At 41.6% G+C, this 19,316-nt stretch overlaps 1 protein-coding gene across 3 annotated transcripts in view; it reads left to right on the forward strand.

Annotated features, from left to right (window-relative positions):
- The first annotated feature begins 7,964 nt into the window (after positions 1-7,964).
- TMEM241 (transmembrane protein 241) overlaps positions 7,965-19,316 on the forward strand; it is a 116,233-nt gene continuing 104,881 nt past the window's right edge. For all 3 annotated transcript variants that reach the window (XM_073898409.1, XM_073898407.1, XM_073898408.1), the window contains exons 1-3: positions 7,965-8,111; positions 11,111-11,157; positions 18,472-18,549. In XM_073898409.1, the coding sequence (XP_073754510.1) occupies positions 8,040-8,111; positions 11,111-11,157; positions 18,472-18,549 (197 nt within the window). In that variant the 5' untranslated portion in view covers positions 7,965-8,039. The remainder of the gene's footprint in view (positions 8,112-11,110; positions 11,158-18,471; positions 18,550-19,316) is intronic.

The raw sequence follows: 19,316 nt of genomic DNA on the forward strand, positions 1-19,316 counted from the left end.
GCTGTCTGATGGGTGTACTGGGGAGAGGTGAGGCTGGAGACTGGAAAGCCTGCCAGGCAATTAATGACGAGGGTTGCCTGGACTTCCACTGACACATTCTTTAAATGTGTTAATATTTTGAGACTAATTTCAAGTCTCAGAAATTTCTTTTATTTCTATAAGGTGACTTTGAATATCCCAACTCTTATCTCATTTCTCTTATTTCCAAGATTTTATTTTTGGGTTTTGGTGCCTGATGTTTGTAGTTACCAAGTAGGGGTAGTGGTGGAATGGGAGGTAAGGCATCTCAATGAAGTTCAAAGAGCTGAAATAACTTCTAATTTTTCAACTAGTTTGGGTAGATGGTGGTACCTGAAGATCTGCTTTGGAGGGAAGATAATGTTAATTTTGGATATTTTAAACTTAAGTTGCCTATGAAAATAGCAGCTATCAAAAGGTATAAATACACATTTATTTGCCTATTTTCTTTTTACTCTCTGAGAGCAGGGACCATGTTCATTCTGCTCACTGTTGAAATCAATGCCTAGTATGGTGCCTCAATAAATATCTATGAATGGGGTGCCTGGGTGGCTCAGACAGTTAAGCGTCTGCCTTCAGCTCGGGTCATGATCCTGGGGTCCTAGGATCGAACCCCATATCGGGCTCCCTGCTCAGTGGGGAGCCTGCTTTTCCTTCTCCCTCTGCTGCTCCCCCTGCTTGTACTCTCTCTGTGTCTAATAAAAAAATTAAAACAAATTTTTTTAAATAAATAAATATGTGTGAATGAATGAACTGAGTGGATGCAGTAGAAAATGACCAATGGCAGCCTGGAGTTTATGAGAAAAAGTAAGGGCTAAAATTAGAAGTCTGATAGTCACTATCATAGCTACCATTTAGTGAACGCTTACTATGTGTTGAACTAAACACTTCAAGCAGATTAGCTCATTTGGTTCTTTTTTTAATATATATTTATTTACTTATTTGAGAGAGAGAGAGAAAGGGCACAAGTGGGGGAGGGGCAAAAGGAGAGGGGGGAGAGAGAGAGAGAATCTCCAGCAGACTCCCCCCGCTTATCATGGAGACCAACGCAGGGCTTGATCTCACGACCCTGAGATCATGACCTGAACTGAAATCAAGAGTCAGACGCTTAACCGATGAGCCACCCAGGTGCCCCATAGCTCATTTGGTTCTTCAAACAATTCTGAGGGATATTGTTATCCCCATTTTATAGATTGGAAAACTGACACTTGGGGAGTCAGTGTCACACATAATGAATTATGTGGTTTATATTAGCTATGGAAAGAAATGAAAAAAGAGATAGCTTTTAGGGGGAATGTAAGGAGTTAAGGGACAAGAGATTTTGATGAAGTTGAGTGAAGAAATTCAGTGGGAGAAATGCCCTAACGGAGTTGAAGAGTGAAGAGGTAGTGAGCTCAATAGCAAGAGTTGGTGAAGATGTGGAGAACCCTCCTACATGGCTGGTGGGAATGTAAAATGGTGCTGTTGCTGTGGAAAACAATCTGGCAGTTCCTCAAAAAGTTAAACATAGAATTATATGACCCAGCAATTCCACTCCTAGGTATGTACCCAGGAGAACCGAAAACAGGTACTAAACAAATACTTGTACCTGAATGTTCGTGAAACCATTATTCACCATAGCCAAAAGGTGGAAACAACCCAAATGTCCATCAGTGGATGAATGGATAAACAAAATACCGTGTATACATACAATAGAATATTATTCAGCCATGAAAATCAACTTTTATGGATCGAATCATGTCCCCCAAAATTCATATTGAAGTCTCAACCCCCAGTATCTCCGAATGTAAGAATATGTGGAGGTAAGGTCTCACAGAGGTGACTAAGTTAAAATAATGACGCTAAGGTGGGGCCCTAATCTGGTATGACTGGTGTTCTTATAAGAAAAGAAAGAGACATCTAGGGCACCCGCTCACAGAGGGACATCCATGTGAAGGGGCAGCAAGAGAGCAGCCATCTATAAGCCAAGAAGAGCAGCCTTTAAAGGAAACCAAATGGGCGCCTGGGTGGTTCACTCAGTTAGGCATCTGCCTTTGGCTCAGGTCATGATCCCGGAGAGATTCTCTCTCCCTCTGCCCCTCCACTCCCCCACGCACTTGCTCGCTCTCTCTCTCTCTCTCTCTCCCTCTTTCTCTCTCCAAAATAAATACATGAATCTTAATTTTATGTTATGTGAATTTCACCTCAGAGAAGGAGAGAGAGAGAGAGAGAGAGAGAGCACAGTGAGAGACAGTGCTATTTAAGAGTTTTAGAGGTAGAGCAGAGGCAGGTTATTCCCAAGTCAGAGGAAGTCATGGAGAAGAAATGGTGAGGATGAGGTTTGGAGGCTTAAAAAGTCAGGATGTTGGATCCACATGGACCTTAAAATCATCCAGCAGGATGGCAGGGCTTGGGGTGGAGTGCAATGAGTATGAGCAGGTGCCAGAGTCTTTCAAATATGTGCAGATTGTACCCCAGAGATTTGTAGATGATGCTGGTAAGGAAGCTTAGACAGAGTGAGAGAGGGATGGTCAGAGATGCCAGAGGAGAGTCATTTTCCTGAGGGGTTGGATGCGGGATTAATGCTTTGGGAGTTGATCTGGAGATAGCAAAGAATGCTGACCCTTATTCCTTGCCCTGGACACCAGGACACCCTTATTCCTTGCCCTGGACCCAGTCTCAGAGGGTGCTCAAGTTTTAGAGAAGGTAGGCTGTGGGAATATGGGAAGTTCTTTCACCATGGGATGGAGTTCCAGATTAGAATAGAGCTTGTGGGTTAACAATTTTAATGGTTATAATGATTTAAGGTATATCCCTGATGCCACCAACCATCTACTTCTTAAATGGGAAGATAGAATGAAATTTACAATATTGAAAAAGTTTACAGTTCACATTTATAAATATTATTAATATAAAAAGTGTGGTTTACGAACAATGGCATATAGTCCTATGTAATTTAAGAGTGAGTCCTTGAATGGTATAATGGCCACGTCTCTGTGAAATGGAATAAGCACAATGTTTAAAGGATTTAGCTCCAGATTTACTCCCTATCACCTCTTGATAAACTCACTGGTGCTCAGCAGAGACAAAGCTATTCTAGAATTTGCACTGCCTAAACACATGGAATCAGCAGATTCTTGGTCTCTAAAGAGAACAGGGGCATCTGGCTGGCTCAGTTGGTAGAGCATGTGACTCTCAAGGTCGTGAGTTCAAGCCCCACATTGGGCATGGAGCCTACTTTAAAAAAAATAAATAAATAAAGAGAACAGATATAAAACTCTTTAGTCTTTAATACTGAAACTAATTGAGTCTATTTCGCAAGTAGTTGTTTCAGGCAATCAACAAATATTTATTAACTGCCTAGGATACTCCTGAAGCCCTGTGGGAGAAACAAAGAACTATCAGATATAGTTGGAGAGATAATATATTCACACATTACATAATAACACAACACTTCTATCTCAAAAGAGTGCATGATTAATTGCCAAAGAACATCTATATAGAGAGTGGATGTTTCAGGATTTACTGTGAGTTAATGAGATGTGGAAAGGCTACATGGAGGAGGGAGGTGCCACCAAACTACGCCATGAAGGTTGGAGAGAAGCTATAAAGCTAGTTTCAGGGGGAAAGAATGCTGTAAGACAAGGCATAGGGGCAGGAAAGTCTGTGGTGTATTTAGCAACGACTCGGCATTTTCATAAGTTTGCTTGGGGCACCTGACTGGCTCAGTCAGTAGAGCATGAGACTCTTGATCTAGGAGTTGTGAGTTTGAGCTCCACGTCGAGTATAGAGATTACTTAAAAATAAAATCTTAAAAAAAAAATGTTGCTAGAGTGCAATGTTATGGAGATGGTTCAGTTGGGTTCAGTTGGGACTTAATGGTTCTGAACCTTATGCAACCCACTGCCATTTTTTAATAACAGGTAGTTTGTTTTGCTTCCTTTACCGCACAATACATAAAAAATTGATATAACAATCTGGCTATAAATGATAAATGAAAGGAGAATAATATTTAATAAAAAATACGTATTTGATTCTACTTACAAGAGGTGTCTAAGGTAGTCAAACTTTTATTTATTTATTTTTTTAAGATTTATTTATTTATTTATTTATTTGGCAGAGAGAGAGACAGCGAGAGAGGGAACACAAGCAGGGGGAGTGGAAGAGGGAGAAGCAGGCTTCCCGCCCAGCAGGGAGCCCGATGCGGGGCTCGATCCCAGGACCCCGGGATCATGACCCGAGCTGAAGGCAGACGCTTAATGACTGAGCCACCCAGGTGCCCCTAAGGTAGTCAAACTTTTAGACCCAGAAAGTAGAATGGTGGTTGTTGGAGGCTTGGGGGTAAACAGGAAGAGGAGTCATTCAATAGACCTAGAGTTTCAGGTTTAACTTGCTGAACCCCAGTTTAGCAAGATGCGAAGTTCTATAAATATGTTGCACAACAATGTGTATATACTTAACACGACTATAGTGTGCATTTAAAAATGGTTAAGATAGTGGGGTGTCTGGGTGGCATAGCTGGTTAAGCATCTGACTCCTGGTTTCGGCTCAGGAGCCCCCCGAGTCTGGCTCCACACTCAGCGAGGAGTCTGCTTGAGATTATCTCTCCCTCTCCCTCTGTCCCTCCCACTTGTGCTCTCTCTCTCTCTCTCTCTCTAAAATAAATAAGTAAATCGTAAAAAAAAAGTTAAGATAGTGAATTATGTGGGTTTTTTTACTATAATCAAAATATGAATTTAAATATGAAAATATGGCTAAGTGGATTTCTTTTCATGTAGTTTGCTTGGGATTCGTTGTCTAAACTATATCTGAAGGGGCGCCTGGGTGGCTCAGTGAGTTAGGCGTCTGCCTTCGGCTTGGGTCATGGTCCCAGGGTCCTGGGATCGAGCCCCGCATCGGGCTCCCTGCTCAGCAGGAGCCTGCCTATCCCTCTCCCTACCTCTCCCCCTGCTTGTGCTCTCTCTCTCTGTCAAATAAATAAATAAATCTTTATAAACAAACAAACACACACACAAACTGTATCTGAAGATTCACTCTTTATATTAGTTCTGGAAAAAATGCCAATTTCACATGCTCTGTATTTTTTTTTAAGATTTATTTATTTATTTATTTATTTATTTATTTGACAGAGACAGACACAGAGAGAGGGAACACAAGCAGGGGGAGTGGGAGAGGGAGAAGCAGGCTTCCCGCTGAGCAGGGAGCCCAGTGTGGGACTCGATCCCAGGACCCTGGGATCATGACCTGAGCCGAAGGCAGACGCTTAACGACTGAGCCACCCAGGTGCCCCGTATTCTTTTTTGACAGAACTCATATTAAATGTATATTAGACCATATCACCCTCAATGACTCTTTTTAAGATTTTATTTTTAGGTAATTTCTATACCCAACATAGGGCTCAAACTTAACAACCCCAAGATTGAGAGTAGCATGCCCCACCAACTGAGCCAGCCCGGTGTCCCAGGGGTTTTTATATTCAAAATCTTGTCATCTATGGTAGAGATCGTTTTTTGTTTCTTTGTGTGTGTGTTTTTTAAGATTTATTTATTTGAGAGAGAGTGTGCCTGGGGCTCAAGGGCAGAGGGAGAGGGAGAGACAGTCTTAAGCAGACTCCCCGCTATGTGCAGAGCCCTACTTGGGGCTGAACTCAAGACCCTGAGATCATGACCTGAGCCAAAACCAAAAGTTGGATGCTTAATCAACTGAGCCATCCAGGTCCCTCTGTTTCTTTGGGTTTTTGTTTGTATGTTCCTTTTTGCAATAGATCTCGCCTTTTATTTTATTTTCTTGCCTTATTGTCCTGGCTAGAACTTCCAATATTATGTAAAATAGAAGTGGCAAGAATGGTCACCCTTGTCTTCTTCCTGATTTTAGGAAGGAAAGCATTGTCTTTCACCATTAAGTATAATGCTAGCTGTGGGGTTTTCACAGATGCTTTCTATCATATTGAGGAAATTCCCTTCTATTCCTCATTTTGTTAAATGTTTTTAATCATGAAGAGGTGTTGAATTTTGTCAAATGCCTTCTCTGTTTCTACTGAGATGATCATGTGGTTTTTGTTCTTTATTTTATTGATATGGTGTTATTACATGAATTGATTTTTGAATGTTAAACCAATCTTGCATTCCTGGGAAAAATTATACTTGGTCTTGGTGTGAATTCCTTCCACATGTTGCTGGATTCCTTTCCCTAGTGTTTTGTTGAGGATTTTTGTATCTATATTCATAAGAAATCTTGATGTTTGTTTTTAATTTAGTTATTATTTTTTTTTAGAGAGGGAGAGAGAAAGAGAGAGAGGGCAGGGGGAGGGGCAGAGAGAACCTTAAACAGGCCCCAGGCCTAGCACTGAGCCCAATGAGGGCCTCAATCCCACAACCCTGAGATCATGACCTGAGCTGAAATTGAGTCAGTCGCTCAACCAATTGAGCCAGCTAGGTGACTGCTTTTAACGTGGGATTTATGGTGTTTCCAAAAGTATGCTGCTGCTTCTGCCATCTTTTGAGAATTTTCCATGTGTGCTGTCAAAAAAATTCATTATTAAAAAGATTTGTTGGGGGAAGACCCCCAAAGGCATTGTTTTATCTGAGCTCCCCTCTTTTTTTTTTTAATTCAACAAACATTTATTGAGCACTTATGGATCCATTATCAAAAAAACAAATTAGTAACTATGAGCCTTTCGGTCTCAAAATCTCAATTAACAATACGAGTAGTTAAATCTTTTTGTGTGTTTAGGTCTAACTCAATCTCGTATACACCAGATTGTTTGACAATGTTAAGACCTGACGATTTTATTTTCATTCAGTCTTAGTTTAGTTTGTTTTGTGAAACAATAATACAGCTTTGGAAAAATCGATGGCTCTGGCGCGATCTATCAGCACTTTTGCTACAAATGTCAGCTTCTATTTGCATGGTTCTTTACTGTTCTTGTTGTTCCTGCTTGTTAAGCAAATTCTGTCAAAAAATAAGTTAAGTAATAACTAGGAAATAACAGGGCCCAAACTTGTTCATGTACTAAAAGTGCTCAGAGAATATCAAGTTAAGTATCAGCTATTGATTTCAAAGAAATTCTGCTGGGCAAAACTTTTCTTTGTAAGGACTATTTAGCTCTGAAGTAGGTTTCATAAAATAATGTCAAGGGAAAACTACTTTTTAGTTTATCTTTTATGTAGATACAATACATCTAGTGTTTGCTTGGATAATATAGTTTGATAAACATTTTTACACAGGGAATACAAATTTTAAAAAAGTGAAGTTTTCCTGGTATGTGGGGCATTTCCAAAATCTGTGTTTCTGCACGTGGGGAACACTTGTACCTCTAGTTTCTGACAAAGTCCATCAACATGTTTTGGGTATGTTAACTCCTATTTGCGTGGTAAAATTTGGGTGGTAAAATTTCCACCCTATATACTAGGAATAGGGGCAGTGCTTGAAACTCTACTTTTGGGAGGATTTCTCATTTTCTGTAAATTTCAACAAAATGGAATGACTTAGGAAAAAAAAAAACTATACTCATTCTAGCTCCTCCGTGTTCCTTCTTTTAAAATAGTAGTTTTCATTAACTTTTTGGTGTCTTTTGCAAAAGTAATACAGACTCAGTGTAGAATATGGGGAAAATTCAGTAAAGCAACAACATTTTGGTCCCATCCTTTAGAAACAGCGATGGACAGTTTTCTTTAAACGGTAATGGAGTGTCGTAAATTGTTTTGTAAACTGCAATTTTTCCTCGTCTACCATTTTCGCCTTTTTTACAGCGACTACTGTCCGCCCTTTCTCCACAGGTGGTCGCAGCCCCTGCAGGGCGATCTAATTTCTCCCCCGACCTCCCCCGGCAGCCGGACGCCGCTTGCCCACGGGGCAGCTGCGGAACCAGCGCAGGCCGGGTACCTTTAAGAGGCAGGCGCGGGGGGGGGGGGGGGGGGCCCCCCCCCTTTGTCGCGGCTTGGGGGCCCCGGGGGGGCCCGGGCAGCAGAGGCGGTGGCCCGGCTCCCGGAGGCTGTCGCGGAGCCCCCCCGGGGTCCCCGGGAAGGGGCGCGGGCTGACCGATGTGCGTGAGGAGATGCCTGGTGGGCCTCATCTTTTGTACCTGCTACCTGGCTTCTTACCTCACGAACAAGGTGAGGGGGGCGGGCGCGGGGCGGCGATGATTGCACGTGGTAGATCTGGGTCCCCAAATCGTCCGTGGAACAGATGCAGCCTCCAGCTGTTTATCTGATTTTTCCTGATGGTGGTGGAGAGGAAGCTGACTCTGTAGGGAATCCTTATTTAGAAATAGAATTCGTGGAATTATTTTTGAAAATAAAATATCAAGTTAATTTTATTTAAAGTAATGTCATGAAACCCTTTTTATGAAGAGGCAGAAAAGCAATGGTACCTACCATGTTTTTTATTTTGTTGGGAGGGGGAAACTGGCCTTGGATTTGGTACCATGCAGGGAAATGTTGGACCTCTGTGAGCTAGAGTGGGGCATCACCTCCTGTCCTGGACATTGGGCTGGAAACCAAGACAAAGTGGTGATGCCAGGCCCCGGACCACCTTCTCCTACTGTGGTGGGGGTCTCCATTGCCCCCCCCAAAACACCAAACCCCTCTTGCTCTCTGGAAAAAAAAAAAAAACTATTAACAAATAGCATTTCCCTATACCTTCTCTCTTAATGTGAGTGGCTGTCTTAAGTGTGCTCAGAGGATGTGCCAGAACCCTCCTTCCCCCTGTCCAGTTGATTTTTAGTTCTGGTGATGGGCCTTTAAAGATCCATACATAGTACCTTCCTGGTAGGGGTGGGAGAGGTAGTCCTTCACAGTGGGACTCTGGTAGGGACTTTGTAACTCTTAGACTATGCTACTGTTTCAACCAGGACAGTTATGCTTCCTTTTGGCCTCCAGACCAGGTTGGCTTGGACCAAGTCAGGGCCAAATGAGAAAAGAGGTGTGTAGTGGCCCTCCCCAGCATATAGCCTCTCCAAATGAATTTTTTTTTCTTTCTTTCTTTTAAAAGATTTTATTTATTTAATTGACAGAGAGCAACACAGTGAGAGAGGGAACACAAGCAGGGGGAGTGGGAGAGGGAGAAGCAGGCTTCCCACTGAGCAGGGAGCCTGATGTGGGGCTCGATGTGGGGCTTGATCCCAGGAGCCGAAGGCAGACACTTAATGACTGAGCCACCCAGGCGCTCCTGAATTTTCTTTTGAATTAGTGAAGATTATTTTGTGTTTACAGGACAGGTTCCTCTCTTCCAGTTTTTAGAAGACTCTGTGCTAATTTTTTAAAATTTTCTTATTTCTCAGTATAGTTTCTTCCTCAGACTATTTCCCTCTGTTTGTAAAAAGAAAATTCATTCAAAAAAATCTTGTCTGTTTTAGTCTTATTGCTTCTTGTGTTAAAAAATGGTTGATTTTAGTTTGAACAGCAAGTGTTGATCTAGTCTGAGTGGCATGTTGCTCCAGCGTGTGGGCGGTTCTGGCAGTAACCAGGCTTAGGGCCCAAGGCAGCCACTTGTCCTTCTTCCCCTTACAGCTATTAAGCCTTCAGCCTGGAGACAAACTCCACGTCTATTCTCCTTTCAAAGGCTCCCAGATTGCTCCCTTTTTTTCTTTGAGAAGCACTCGCTGCTGTTCCACCAAAAAGCAACCCTTTTCAGTGACATGAAGAATTGCTGAAAGAATAAGTATTAGGTCTTAGATTCCATTTGTCAGAGATTTCTTTTTTCAGTCTTCTTAAGCCAGGTGAAGTAAGAGCTTTAGCACTTTCTGTCTCCCTCCCAGTTTCTACGACAAAGCTCAGCACACAATAAACTAAATAAATATTTACTATCTTCATGAAGGTTATTAAGGGTGATGTAGCACATGGCCCAGATGCTCACTTTATCCTTTCTCTATCTCTGTTTTAGAATGAAAATATCAGGGGGTGCCTGGGTGGCTCAGTTGGTTAGGCGACTGCCTTCGGCTCAGGTCATGATCCTGGAGTCCCAGGATCAAGTCCCTCATCAGGCTCCCTGCTCAGCGGGGAGTCTGCTTCTCCCTCTGACCTTCTTCACTCTCATGCTCTCTCTCTACCATTCTCTCTCTCTCTCAATAAATAAAGTCTTAAAAAAATGTAGAATGAAAATATCAGGGAAAAGTGGGGAGGAGCATATGGAATTATGTGAATAAATTGATTTCAGAGAAGAAGAAGAAGGTCCATCTCTTAGTGAATACAGATCAGAGCACAGCTGTTAGCTGTAATTGTGACATTTAGGAGCTCATACGAGGAGGCCTATGTGTAGGTTAACCCATGGGAAAAAATAAGTATGTAACTTTGCCCACTACCAGTCCACTCTGTTTTCTAGATCATGTGAAGAATCAGTAGAGTCCTTACCTACAGCCTTTAATGGCTGTTAAACTTTACAAAAATTCTTAGTGTTCAATAGTAGGAAAAATAGAAAAAGATACCCAGAAAGACAAAACACAGTCCGCTCATTCCTGAAGTGTTGTAAAAGACATAATAGAAATACATGCTGACCTTAGTCGGGTTGGTTTTACAAAATCCTTAAAATGCTAAAGCACAGAAAAAATTATGATGCCTCAGCAGAATTAGTTAAAAAAAAAAAAAGATCTTCAGAATGCAAAAGCCAAATTCCCCCAAATTGAAGAAAAATGAAGGAAATAAAGACTAGGGTGCAGTTCTTGCTTAAAGAGAAACAAAGAAGGGGGGGTTGGATTTTTAGGTAAATTGGACAGTAGATAAGGTGGATACCCTGAGAAAAGAGACTTAAGTCCAGTTTTCAACAGTTGCTGTGGTTCCAACATGGCACTTCTGGAGTCTGGAAAGAGGCTTGAGTGGTTGGACCTCCACAGCATCACACCCAGCTGCTGTGCATCCCAATTTGCTGATGATCCCAGTTCCATTTCCTGACTGATGGGTGGTCAGGCTTCTGACAATACTGGGGAAAAATAGACCTGCTCTTTTTAGTATGACTTGGAAGGTCTTTCTTTTTTTAAATTTTTGCCCAATGTGTGATTTTTGGGGGGAAGGATAAAAGCCTTTTTGAAACTTGAGTGTATTTATGTTTCTTCAGTAGGGATTTCTTTGATTATACAATCAATTTGAAAATGTCCACTAATCTGGTATTTGTTTTTCAGTATGTCCTGTCTGTCTTGAAATTTACGTACCCTACATTATTCCAAGGGTGAGTATCTTTTATGCTCTTTATACACATTTGTGGGACGTGTCCAACCAGCATCATTAGCTGTTCTTTAAAATATTTTTGGGGTGCCTGGGTGGCTCAGTAGGTTAAGCTTCTGACTCTTGATTTCTGCTCAGGTCATGATCTCAGGATCGTGAGATCGAGCCCCACTTTGGGCTCTGAGTTCAGCAGGGAGTCTGCTTGAGATTCTTTCTCTCCCTCTCCCCCTCCCCTGCTCGAGTGCTTTCTCTCTCTCTCAAAAAAATAAATCTTTAAAAAAATAAAATAGGGCACCTGGGTGGCTCAGTTGGTTAAGCGATTGCCTTCGGCTCAGGTCATGATCCTGGAGTCCTGGGATCGAGTCCTGTGTCGGGCTCCCTGCTCAGCGGGGAGTCTGCTTCTCCCTCTGACCCTCTTCCCTCTCATGCTCTCTATCTCTCATTCTCTCTCTCTCTCAAATAAATAAATAAAATCTTTAAAAAAAATATTTTAATGACTACATGGATTTTTTTTTTATGAAATAGACATACGGTAATTTATTTAGCCATTCTATTAATGGGCATTTAAATTGTGTCCCATTTGGGGGCATAAAAACAACATTATCAGACATTTTTTATATTCAAATCTGTCAAATTTCTAGCTATTTCTTTGGGATAGGTTCCTATGTAAGAAGGAATTTCAGTTAGGGGCGCCTGGGTGGTTCAGATGGTTAAGCGTCTGCCTTCAGCTCGGGTCATGATCCCAGGGTCCTGGGATCGAGCCCCACATTGGGTTCCCTGCTCAGCGGGGAGCCTGCTTCTCCCTCTCCCTCTCCCTCTGCCTCTCTCCCTGCTCATGCTCTCTCTCTCTCTCTCTCTGTATCTCTGTGTCTCAAATGAATAAATAAAACCTTAAAAAAAAAAAAGGAAATTTCAGTTAAAGAATATGAACTTCTTTAGTATTCCTCCTGAATATTAAATTCTTTTTCAGAAATGTGTTACCAATTTACATCGTCTGTGACAAAGTTTCTATAATACTGTACTCAAACCATGACTGTTTTTCTCCTCTCTCTGATGCATGAGCCCCAAATGGTATCACATTGTTTTGTCTTACATTTTTCATGTAGCTGGACTGTTTTCTTATGTGTGTTACCCACTTGTATTGCTTTTATCAGTGAATTGTCTACTTGTGCCTTTTCCCTTTTATTTTTACTGGGGTTTTAGTATCTTTCTTATTAATTTAATGACTTCTTCATATTTTAAGAATGCCAACCACTCGTCCATCATGTTTATTAGAAATTTCTTTTTTTGCAGTTTGTCCTTTGCCTTTTCATTTTGTTCATACTTATTTTGATTATTTAAATATATTTTTAAGTGAGGTCATAGAGAATTTATTGCTCAGACGTAAGACAGAAGCAGCAGAAAGAACTACAGATAAACCTAGCATGTGGTCTTATGATTGAAGAATGCCATTCTTAGAAAAAAGTGATGAGGAAAAAGGGGTGTGGAGCTAGGTCATAGTGGAGATGTTGTAGAAGCAGCACAGAGTGCTCTGGCACTCACATTTCCCTTCCTCACCTTTTCCCCACTCAAGCTTTTTATTTAATTAATTAATTTAGTTAGTTAAGATTTATTTATTTTAGAGAGAGAAAGAAAGTGTGAGCGTGGGAGAGAGGAACAGAGGAAGGAAAGAGAAACTCAAGCTGACTCTGTGCTGAGTGCGGAGCCTCACACAGGGCTCAATTTCACAATCCCAAGATCACGACCTGAGCTGAAACCAAGAATCGGATGCTTAACTGACTGCACCACTCAAGCTTTTAAAAAAATAGTCGTTTTAGGGTGCTTGGGTGGCTCAGTCGGTTGGGTGTCTACCTTTGGCTCAGGTCATGATCTCAGGGTCCTGGGATCCAGGCCTGCATCAGGCCCCCTGCTCAGTGGGGAGCCTGCTTCTCCCTCTTCCTCTGCCCCTCCCCCTGCTTATGCTTGCTCTCTCTCTCTGTCTCTCTCCCATATAAATACATAAAATCTTTAAAAAATTGTTTTATTTTTATAGTGGACAAATATTGATGATTGTGATTGGTACCATTGCTTTAATGTTTATTCTTCTCCATCACAAGCTCATGTAGATATTTACCTACATTTCATTAAAGCTTTATTCAATTTTTAATCATTGTCCATTTATTTAAATGTGTAATGTGAGGAAATCATCCCTCCCCTAGTTTCATTTATACTACCCCTATGTTTTTTTTAAAAAGGTTTATTTATTTATTTGAGAGAGAGAGAAAGAGAGCATAAGTGTGAGGAGCAGAGGGTGAGGGAGAGAGAATCTCAAGCAGACTCCATGCTGAGCATGGAGCCCAATGCAGGGCTCGAATTCACAATGCCAAGATCAAGAGTTGCATGCTCCACTGACTGAGCCTCATATACTAGTTCTGTATTTTATATTTTATTTTATAACCCTTCCTTTTGCCTTTGGGTTGTTAATATCATATATAAAGTTATTTTTCTAGGGTCTATTTTTGAGTATTTGTCAATTTTTATGAAAAGGGGCTAGTGCTAAATTGTTTTAATTATTATAGCATTTAAATATGTCATAGAGCAGGACATCCCTCATTTTTTTTTTTTTTTAAGATTATACAAATGCAAACAAAAGAGCAGGGGTCATGATCTTTGCCAGACAAGGTTCAGGACAAAAAGGACTAAACATATGAAGAAAGATGTGTTATGATGCTAAATAAAGCACGCAGTTCAAAATGAAAAGACACGTTATAAATGTTATGAAAAGACACGCTGGAGTGTGCCGTTCAAAATGAAAATAAAATAGTGATGAATATCTACCAGCCAGACAGTGGGGCAGAAATATCAGGAATACATAGAAACATACAATTAATGGGAGACAAATTTGCCACTATTTTTCCATGACATTCAGTTGGACAAACAAAAAGCTAGTGTCCATGTGTGTGTATGTGTGTATGTATATATATATATAAGCTAAATAATGCAATTAATAAGTAAATATCAAACCCTGCATCTTTAAAATAGAAACTATACCCTCTTCTCAAATGCCCAGGGAATAATCACTATGAATAAAACAAGCAATAATTTGACCAAAGTAACAATTATACAATCTTAGTGCCCTAAAGCTAGATTTTATTTTATTTTTTTTTTAATTTTATTTATTTATTTGAGAGAGAGAGTGAGCGAGAGCGAGAGAGCGGTGCAGAGGGGCAGAGGGAGAGGGGGAGGCAGACTCCTCGCTAAGCAGGGAACCCAAGGTAGGATCCAGTCCCAGGACCCCTAGATCATGACCTGAGTCGAAGGTAGCTGCTTAACTGACTGAGCCACCCAGGTGCCCCTAAAGCTAGAATTTAATGTCAAAACCAAAAATCTCTATTTACAAATAATTCTTCACTCATAAGAAAAATATAATTAAAATCAAATTGAAAAATCCTCTTTTGCCTATAAGATTTGCAAAATAAAATTTCAGAATTTGGTAACACAACATTGGTGAAGATGTAGAAAACAGGTGCTCTCCTACATGGATCTGGGGTGGCAAATTGGTACAGTATCTGTGAGTGACACTTTGGCAATATGTAACACTATTCCAACAGTGTGAATCCTTCAATTCTGCAATTCCACTTCCAGGGATTTATTTGAGAGGTTTACTTGCAATTTGTAAATGAAATATGTACGAAGACATACATGGGAAACATTGCAGCTCTGTGACAGCAAGCATTTTTAAAGAACCTGATTTTCATCTCTGCAGAACCCATTAAATAAATTATATTATAGCCTTAATGGAATATTATTCAAATGACAAAAAATAATGACACTCTCAGGTATTGAAATGAAAAGGTTTTCAAAATGCATTTAATGGGGGACAAAAGCAAGTCTGTAACGGTGGTACAATACCATCGTGTAGAAATGTGTGTGTATGTTTTCCTTATTTAAAAAAAGGTGAAGGGGCACCTGGGTGGCTCAGTCGGTTAAGCGACTAACTTTGGCTCAGGTCATGATCCCAGGGTCCTGGGATCGAGCCCCACATCGGGCTCCCTGCTCAGCGGGGAACCCGCTTCTCCATCTGCCTGCTGCTCCCCCTGCTTGTGCTCTCTCTCTCTGACAAATAAATAAATAAAATCTTAAAAAAATTAGTAAATAAAAATAAAAAAAGGTGAAGAAACTACCAAGAGTGGTTACCTATAGAAAGGTGAAACCTGTGCAGAGAGTGAACAGGCAAGGGAAGAAGACTTTAAAGAAAGCACTTCCTTTTTTATACTTTTGGATTTTTGTTCTTTTTTTTTTTTAATTTTTTAAATTTTTAAATTTTTATTTTTTTTAAAAGATTTTATTTATTTACTTGACAGAGAGAAACACAGCGAGAGAGGGAACACAAGCAGGGGGAGTGGGAGAGGGAGAAGCAGGCCTCCTGCCGAGCAAGGAGCCCGATGCGGGGCTCGATCCCAGGACTCTGGGATCATGACCCGAGCCGAAGGCAGATGCCCAACGACTGAGCCACCCAGGTGCCCCTGGACTTTTGTTCTTTATAGTATCACCAGTATATTATTTCAGGTGAAATTCAGAATGACCTTGTCAAGTTTCTCCCTAATATTTCATAACAAAACTTAAAAAAATACGGTAGTCCCCCCTTATCCATGGTTTTGCTTTCTGCGGTTTTGGTCACCCACGGTCAGTTCTCTCTGGAAATAGATGATTCTCCCCGACTTGTCAGAGGTGAGTGGTAGCCTACGGGTATGTCAGAACGCCTACCTCATTCACCTCACTTCACCTCACCATCTAGGCATTTATCATCTTGCAGCATCGTGAGAAGACGGGTGAGTACAGAGATTTTGAGAGAGAAACCACATTCACATAACTTTTATTACAGCATATTGTTATAATTGTTCTGTTTTATTATTGGTTATTGTTGTTAATCTCCTACGGGGCCTAATTTATAAATTCAACTTTATCATAGGTATGTACGTGTAGGAAAAAACATAACATGTATTTGGTTCGGCACTGTCTGCAGTTTCAGGCATCCCCGAGGGTCTTAAAATGATCTCCCACAAGTAACGGGGGGGAACCACTGTATTTCCGTCAATAAAGCTGGGATGTTGTTTTCTCTTTTAGTGGATAGGAATCATTTTCTGGTCCTGACTGTCTTGCAGTTCTCTCCAGGTAGAGAGACTTAGGGAACTTAGGTGGGAAAGGAGGATCTCTACATCTGGATTGCCTTTTCCCCTGTGTATCTGTGGATGGGTCAGACTGAATGTCCCTCCTCCAACAGATTGTAAGGTCTACAAATGGAAGAATTTGTTTTTAATCTCTTTTATCACTGGAGTATCTATCCCCAGTGCTTAGAACAATGCCTGGCACGTAGGAGGTACACAGTTGGGCAGAGTAGCCCATTCTACAAATCCTTATTGGGTGCATACTGTGTGCCAGGCACTGTTTTAGACATAAGAGGTACATCAGTGGAGAAAGCAAAGATCCCTGCCCTCATACAGCTTTCTTTTCTCTCCTGCCTGTCCCTTAAATTTACTTGCAGTGAATGGTACCTTCCATCCAGTTGCCCAACTGAAGAACTCCCAGAAACGTGGGAGTTGATTCCTTTGTCTCCTTCATCCCTGACATCTAGTTAACCACCAGGACCTCCTAAACATCTTCAGAATCTGTCCACCTTCTTCATCCAAATTGCCCCTTCACAAGCCACTGTCATCTCTCAAATTACTATTGACATTTTGAGCTGGGTAACCCTTTGTTATGGGGCTGTCCTGCACATTGTAAGATATTTGGCAGCATCCCTGGCTACGACTCATTAGATGCCAGGTGCCACCCTCCCTTCCCCCACCTCCAGTTATAACAACCAAAAATGTCTCTAGGTACTGCCAGATGTCACCTGGGGGGGAACATACAGTTGAGTGCCACTGGTCTAGATTACGCTGTTGGAGGGCATGACCCATATCTGTCTGCTCTGCTTGGCCGGGTTAGAGAAGGTTTCACAAAGGAGGCGTAAAAGCTGGATCTTACAGGATGAGCAGGTGTTCGCCAACACACAAGGAGATGGGAGAATGTGATGGGTCAAGAGGGTAGCACATGGAAACTCTTAAAAGTATGGGATGACCTGGCACATTCCCGAGGCTGTGGGAGGTTCAGTATGGCTGGAATGTCGCTGCCCGTGGCAGATGGACGGGAGCTGGTCCTAGAAAGGGGAGACTGCAAGTATGGGAAGGCTTGTGTGTCACATGCAAGTGACTTTATCCTGGAGGCCAGCAGTTCTCCACTGTTATGTCACAACCCACAAGTGTGTTGTAATCACTTCCGAGGTGAGGTGTCTCAAGTCATAAAATAAGGTTTTGAAGTCTATGAATGGCTCACCTAAAATAAAGCAATTAGAGTAAAACGAGGGGAAGTCATGCCTGTAGTAGCCTCTCACTCATTTTGAACTTTGCTGTGCTTTGTGCCGTGGGAGGGGCAGGGGTGCGTAATTCACAGCCTGGTCCCCCCTGTGCTCTGCATGCTGAGGAAGTGCGTCTCACATGAGCTACGTGGCCCCCAGTGTGTCATGGCAGAAGAGATTGGGAGTTGCTGCCGGCCACCTGGGAAGAATCAACCGTTTTTAAAATGAGCGAGTGGCAAAGTTAAGTTTGCATTCTGGAACAAGCCCTGTGGCTGCAGGTAGAGAATGGATGTTGTGGGACCATCCTGGGGATAGGGACACCAGTTAGGGGACTGATGCTCGGTTCAGGTGTGCCACAAGGGGAGTCTGCATTAGGCAGAGGCAGAAGGTATGGGAAAGAGAAGGTATGGCACTTGAGAACTGTTCGGGGATTATGTGCAATAGGATTTTGTGAGCAGATGAGGGAGGTGACCGAGGAGGAAGAGTTAGGATGACATCTGGGCTCTGGTTTGGCTGGTTAGGGATGGGGCAGTAGATCAGGATGGGGAAGGGAAGCTCAAGGTAATGTTTTAGGCAAATTATCATTGGGAGCTTGTAGGGTATCAAGGTGGCAGTATCCAGGTGAGCACAGGGATTTGAGAATCATCAAGTGCAGGGCAATGGGAGAAGTGGGGACTGTGGGTGAGATTGTTCGGGGAAAAGTCTAGCATAAGAAGAGAAGAATATCAGTGTCAGCACTGAACAGTACAGCTGGACTCGAGAATAGTACAGGTTGAGAAGGAGGGGTCTGGGCACTGGGATACCAGTTAGGAGAGAATGGGAGAAAAGAGATAGGAAGGCTTGGGTGTGTATATTTACGTCAGCCATTGGGTCTGCTGGGGCTGGATGGTGTTTGAGACCATAGCACTCTCTCAAATTCACATTGGCATGTATTCTTTTCAGGTGGCAGACATTGATTGGTGGACTTTTGCTTCATGTGTCATGGAAACTGGGCTGGGCCGAGATCCACGGCAGTTCAAGGTAGAACAACCTCTTCTTGCTTGATTCATGATTCATACCCTGCATTCTTTTCACATTATTTAACTTCTGGTGTTACTTTGGGAAACATGGATGTTTATTTGAGTTGCTTCATCTCTTAGTTCCCTTCTTTTTTTTTTTTTTTTTTCTTCTTAGTTCCCTTCTAACCTTGAGATTTTAGTGCTTTTATAATCATATAGAACTCAAGGAGTGTTTTCCTGGTTACTAGATACTAAATAGATTACTAAAATAATATTAAGATTAATCAAGATACATAATTTATAACACTGTATTAATTGGGCTTTGTTATAGATCATGGGAGCATGGTGAATGAGTTTCTAAATCAACTTAAATGTTTTTGGTAAATTTTTAATTTTGAAATTATTTGCTACTTTACAGAACAGTTAGAAATAGTACAAAGAACTTCCATACCCTTTACTCATGTTCCTCAATTATTACTTTACCACGCCTCTCCCACCATTTGCTCTTGAGATATATTTTTTTTTCCTGAACTATATCAGAGTAAGTTGTAGATTTGAGAGTAAAATGCCTCTTTGCTTTACTTCTAAATCCTTTAGTTTGTACTTTTTTTTTTTTTCCAAGATTTACTTATTTACTTGAGAGGGCACGGGAGTGCACAAGTGGGAGTGGCAGAGGGAGAGGGAGAATCTCAAGCAGACTCCATGCTAAGCACAAAGCCCAATGTGGGGCTCAATCTCACGACCCTGAGATCACCACCTGAGCCAAAACCAGGAGTTGATTGCCCAATC

Source organism: Callorhinus ursinus, unplaced genomic scaffold, assembly GCF_003265705.2.
Source record: "Callorhinus ursinus isolate GAN/ISIS: 27379988/994484 unplaced genomic scaffold, GSC_fseal_2.0 scaffold11, whole genome shotgun sequence".
In the NCBI taxonomy this organism is placed as follows: Eukaryota; Metazoa; Chordata; class Mammalia; order Carnivora; family Otariidae; genus Callorhinus; species Callorhinus ursinus.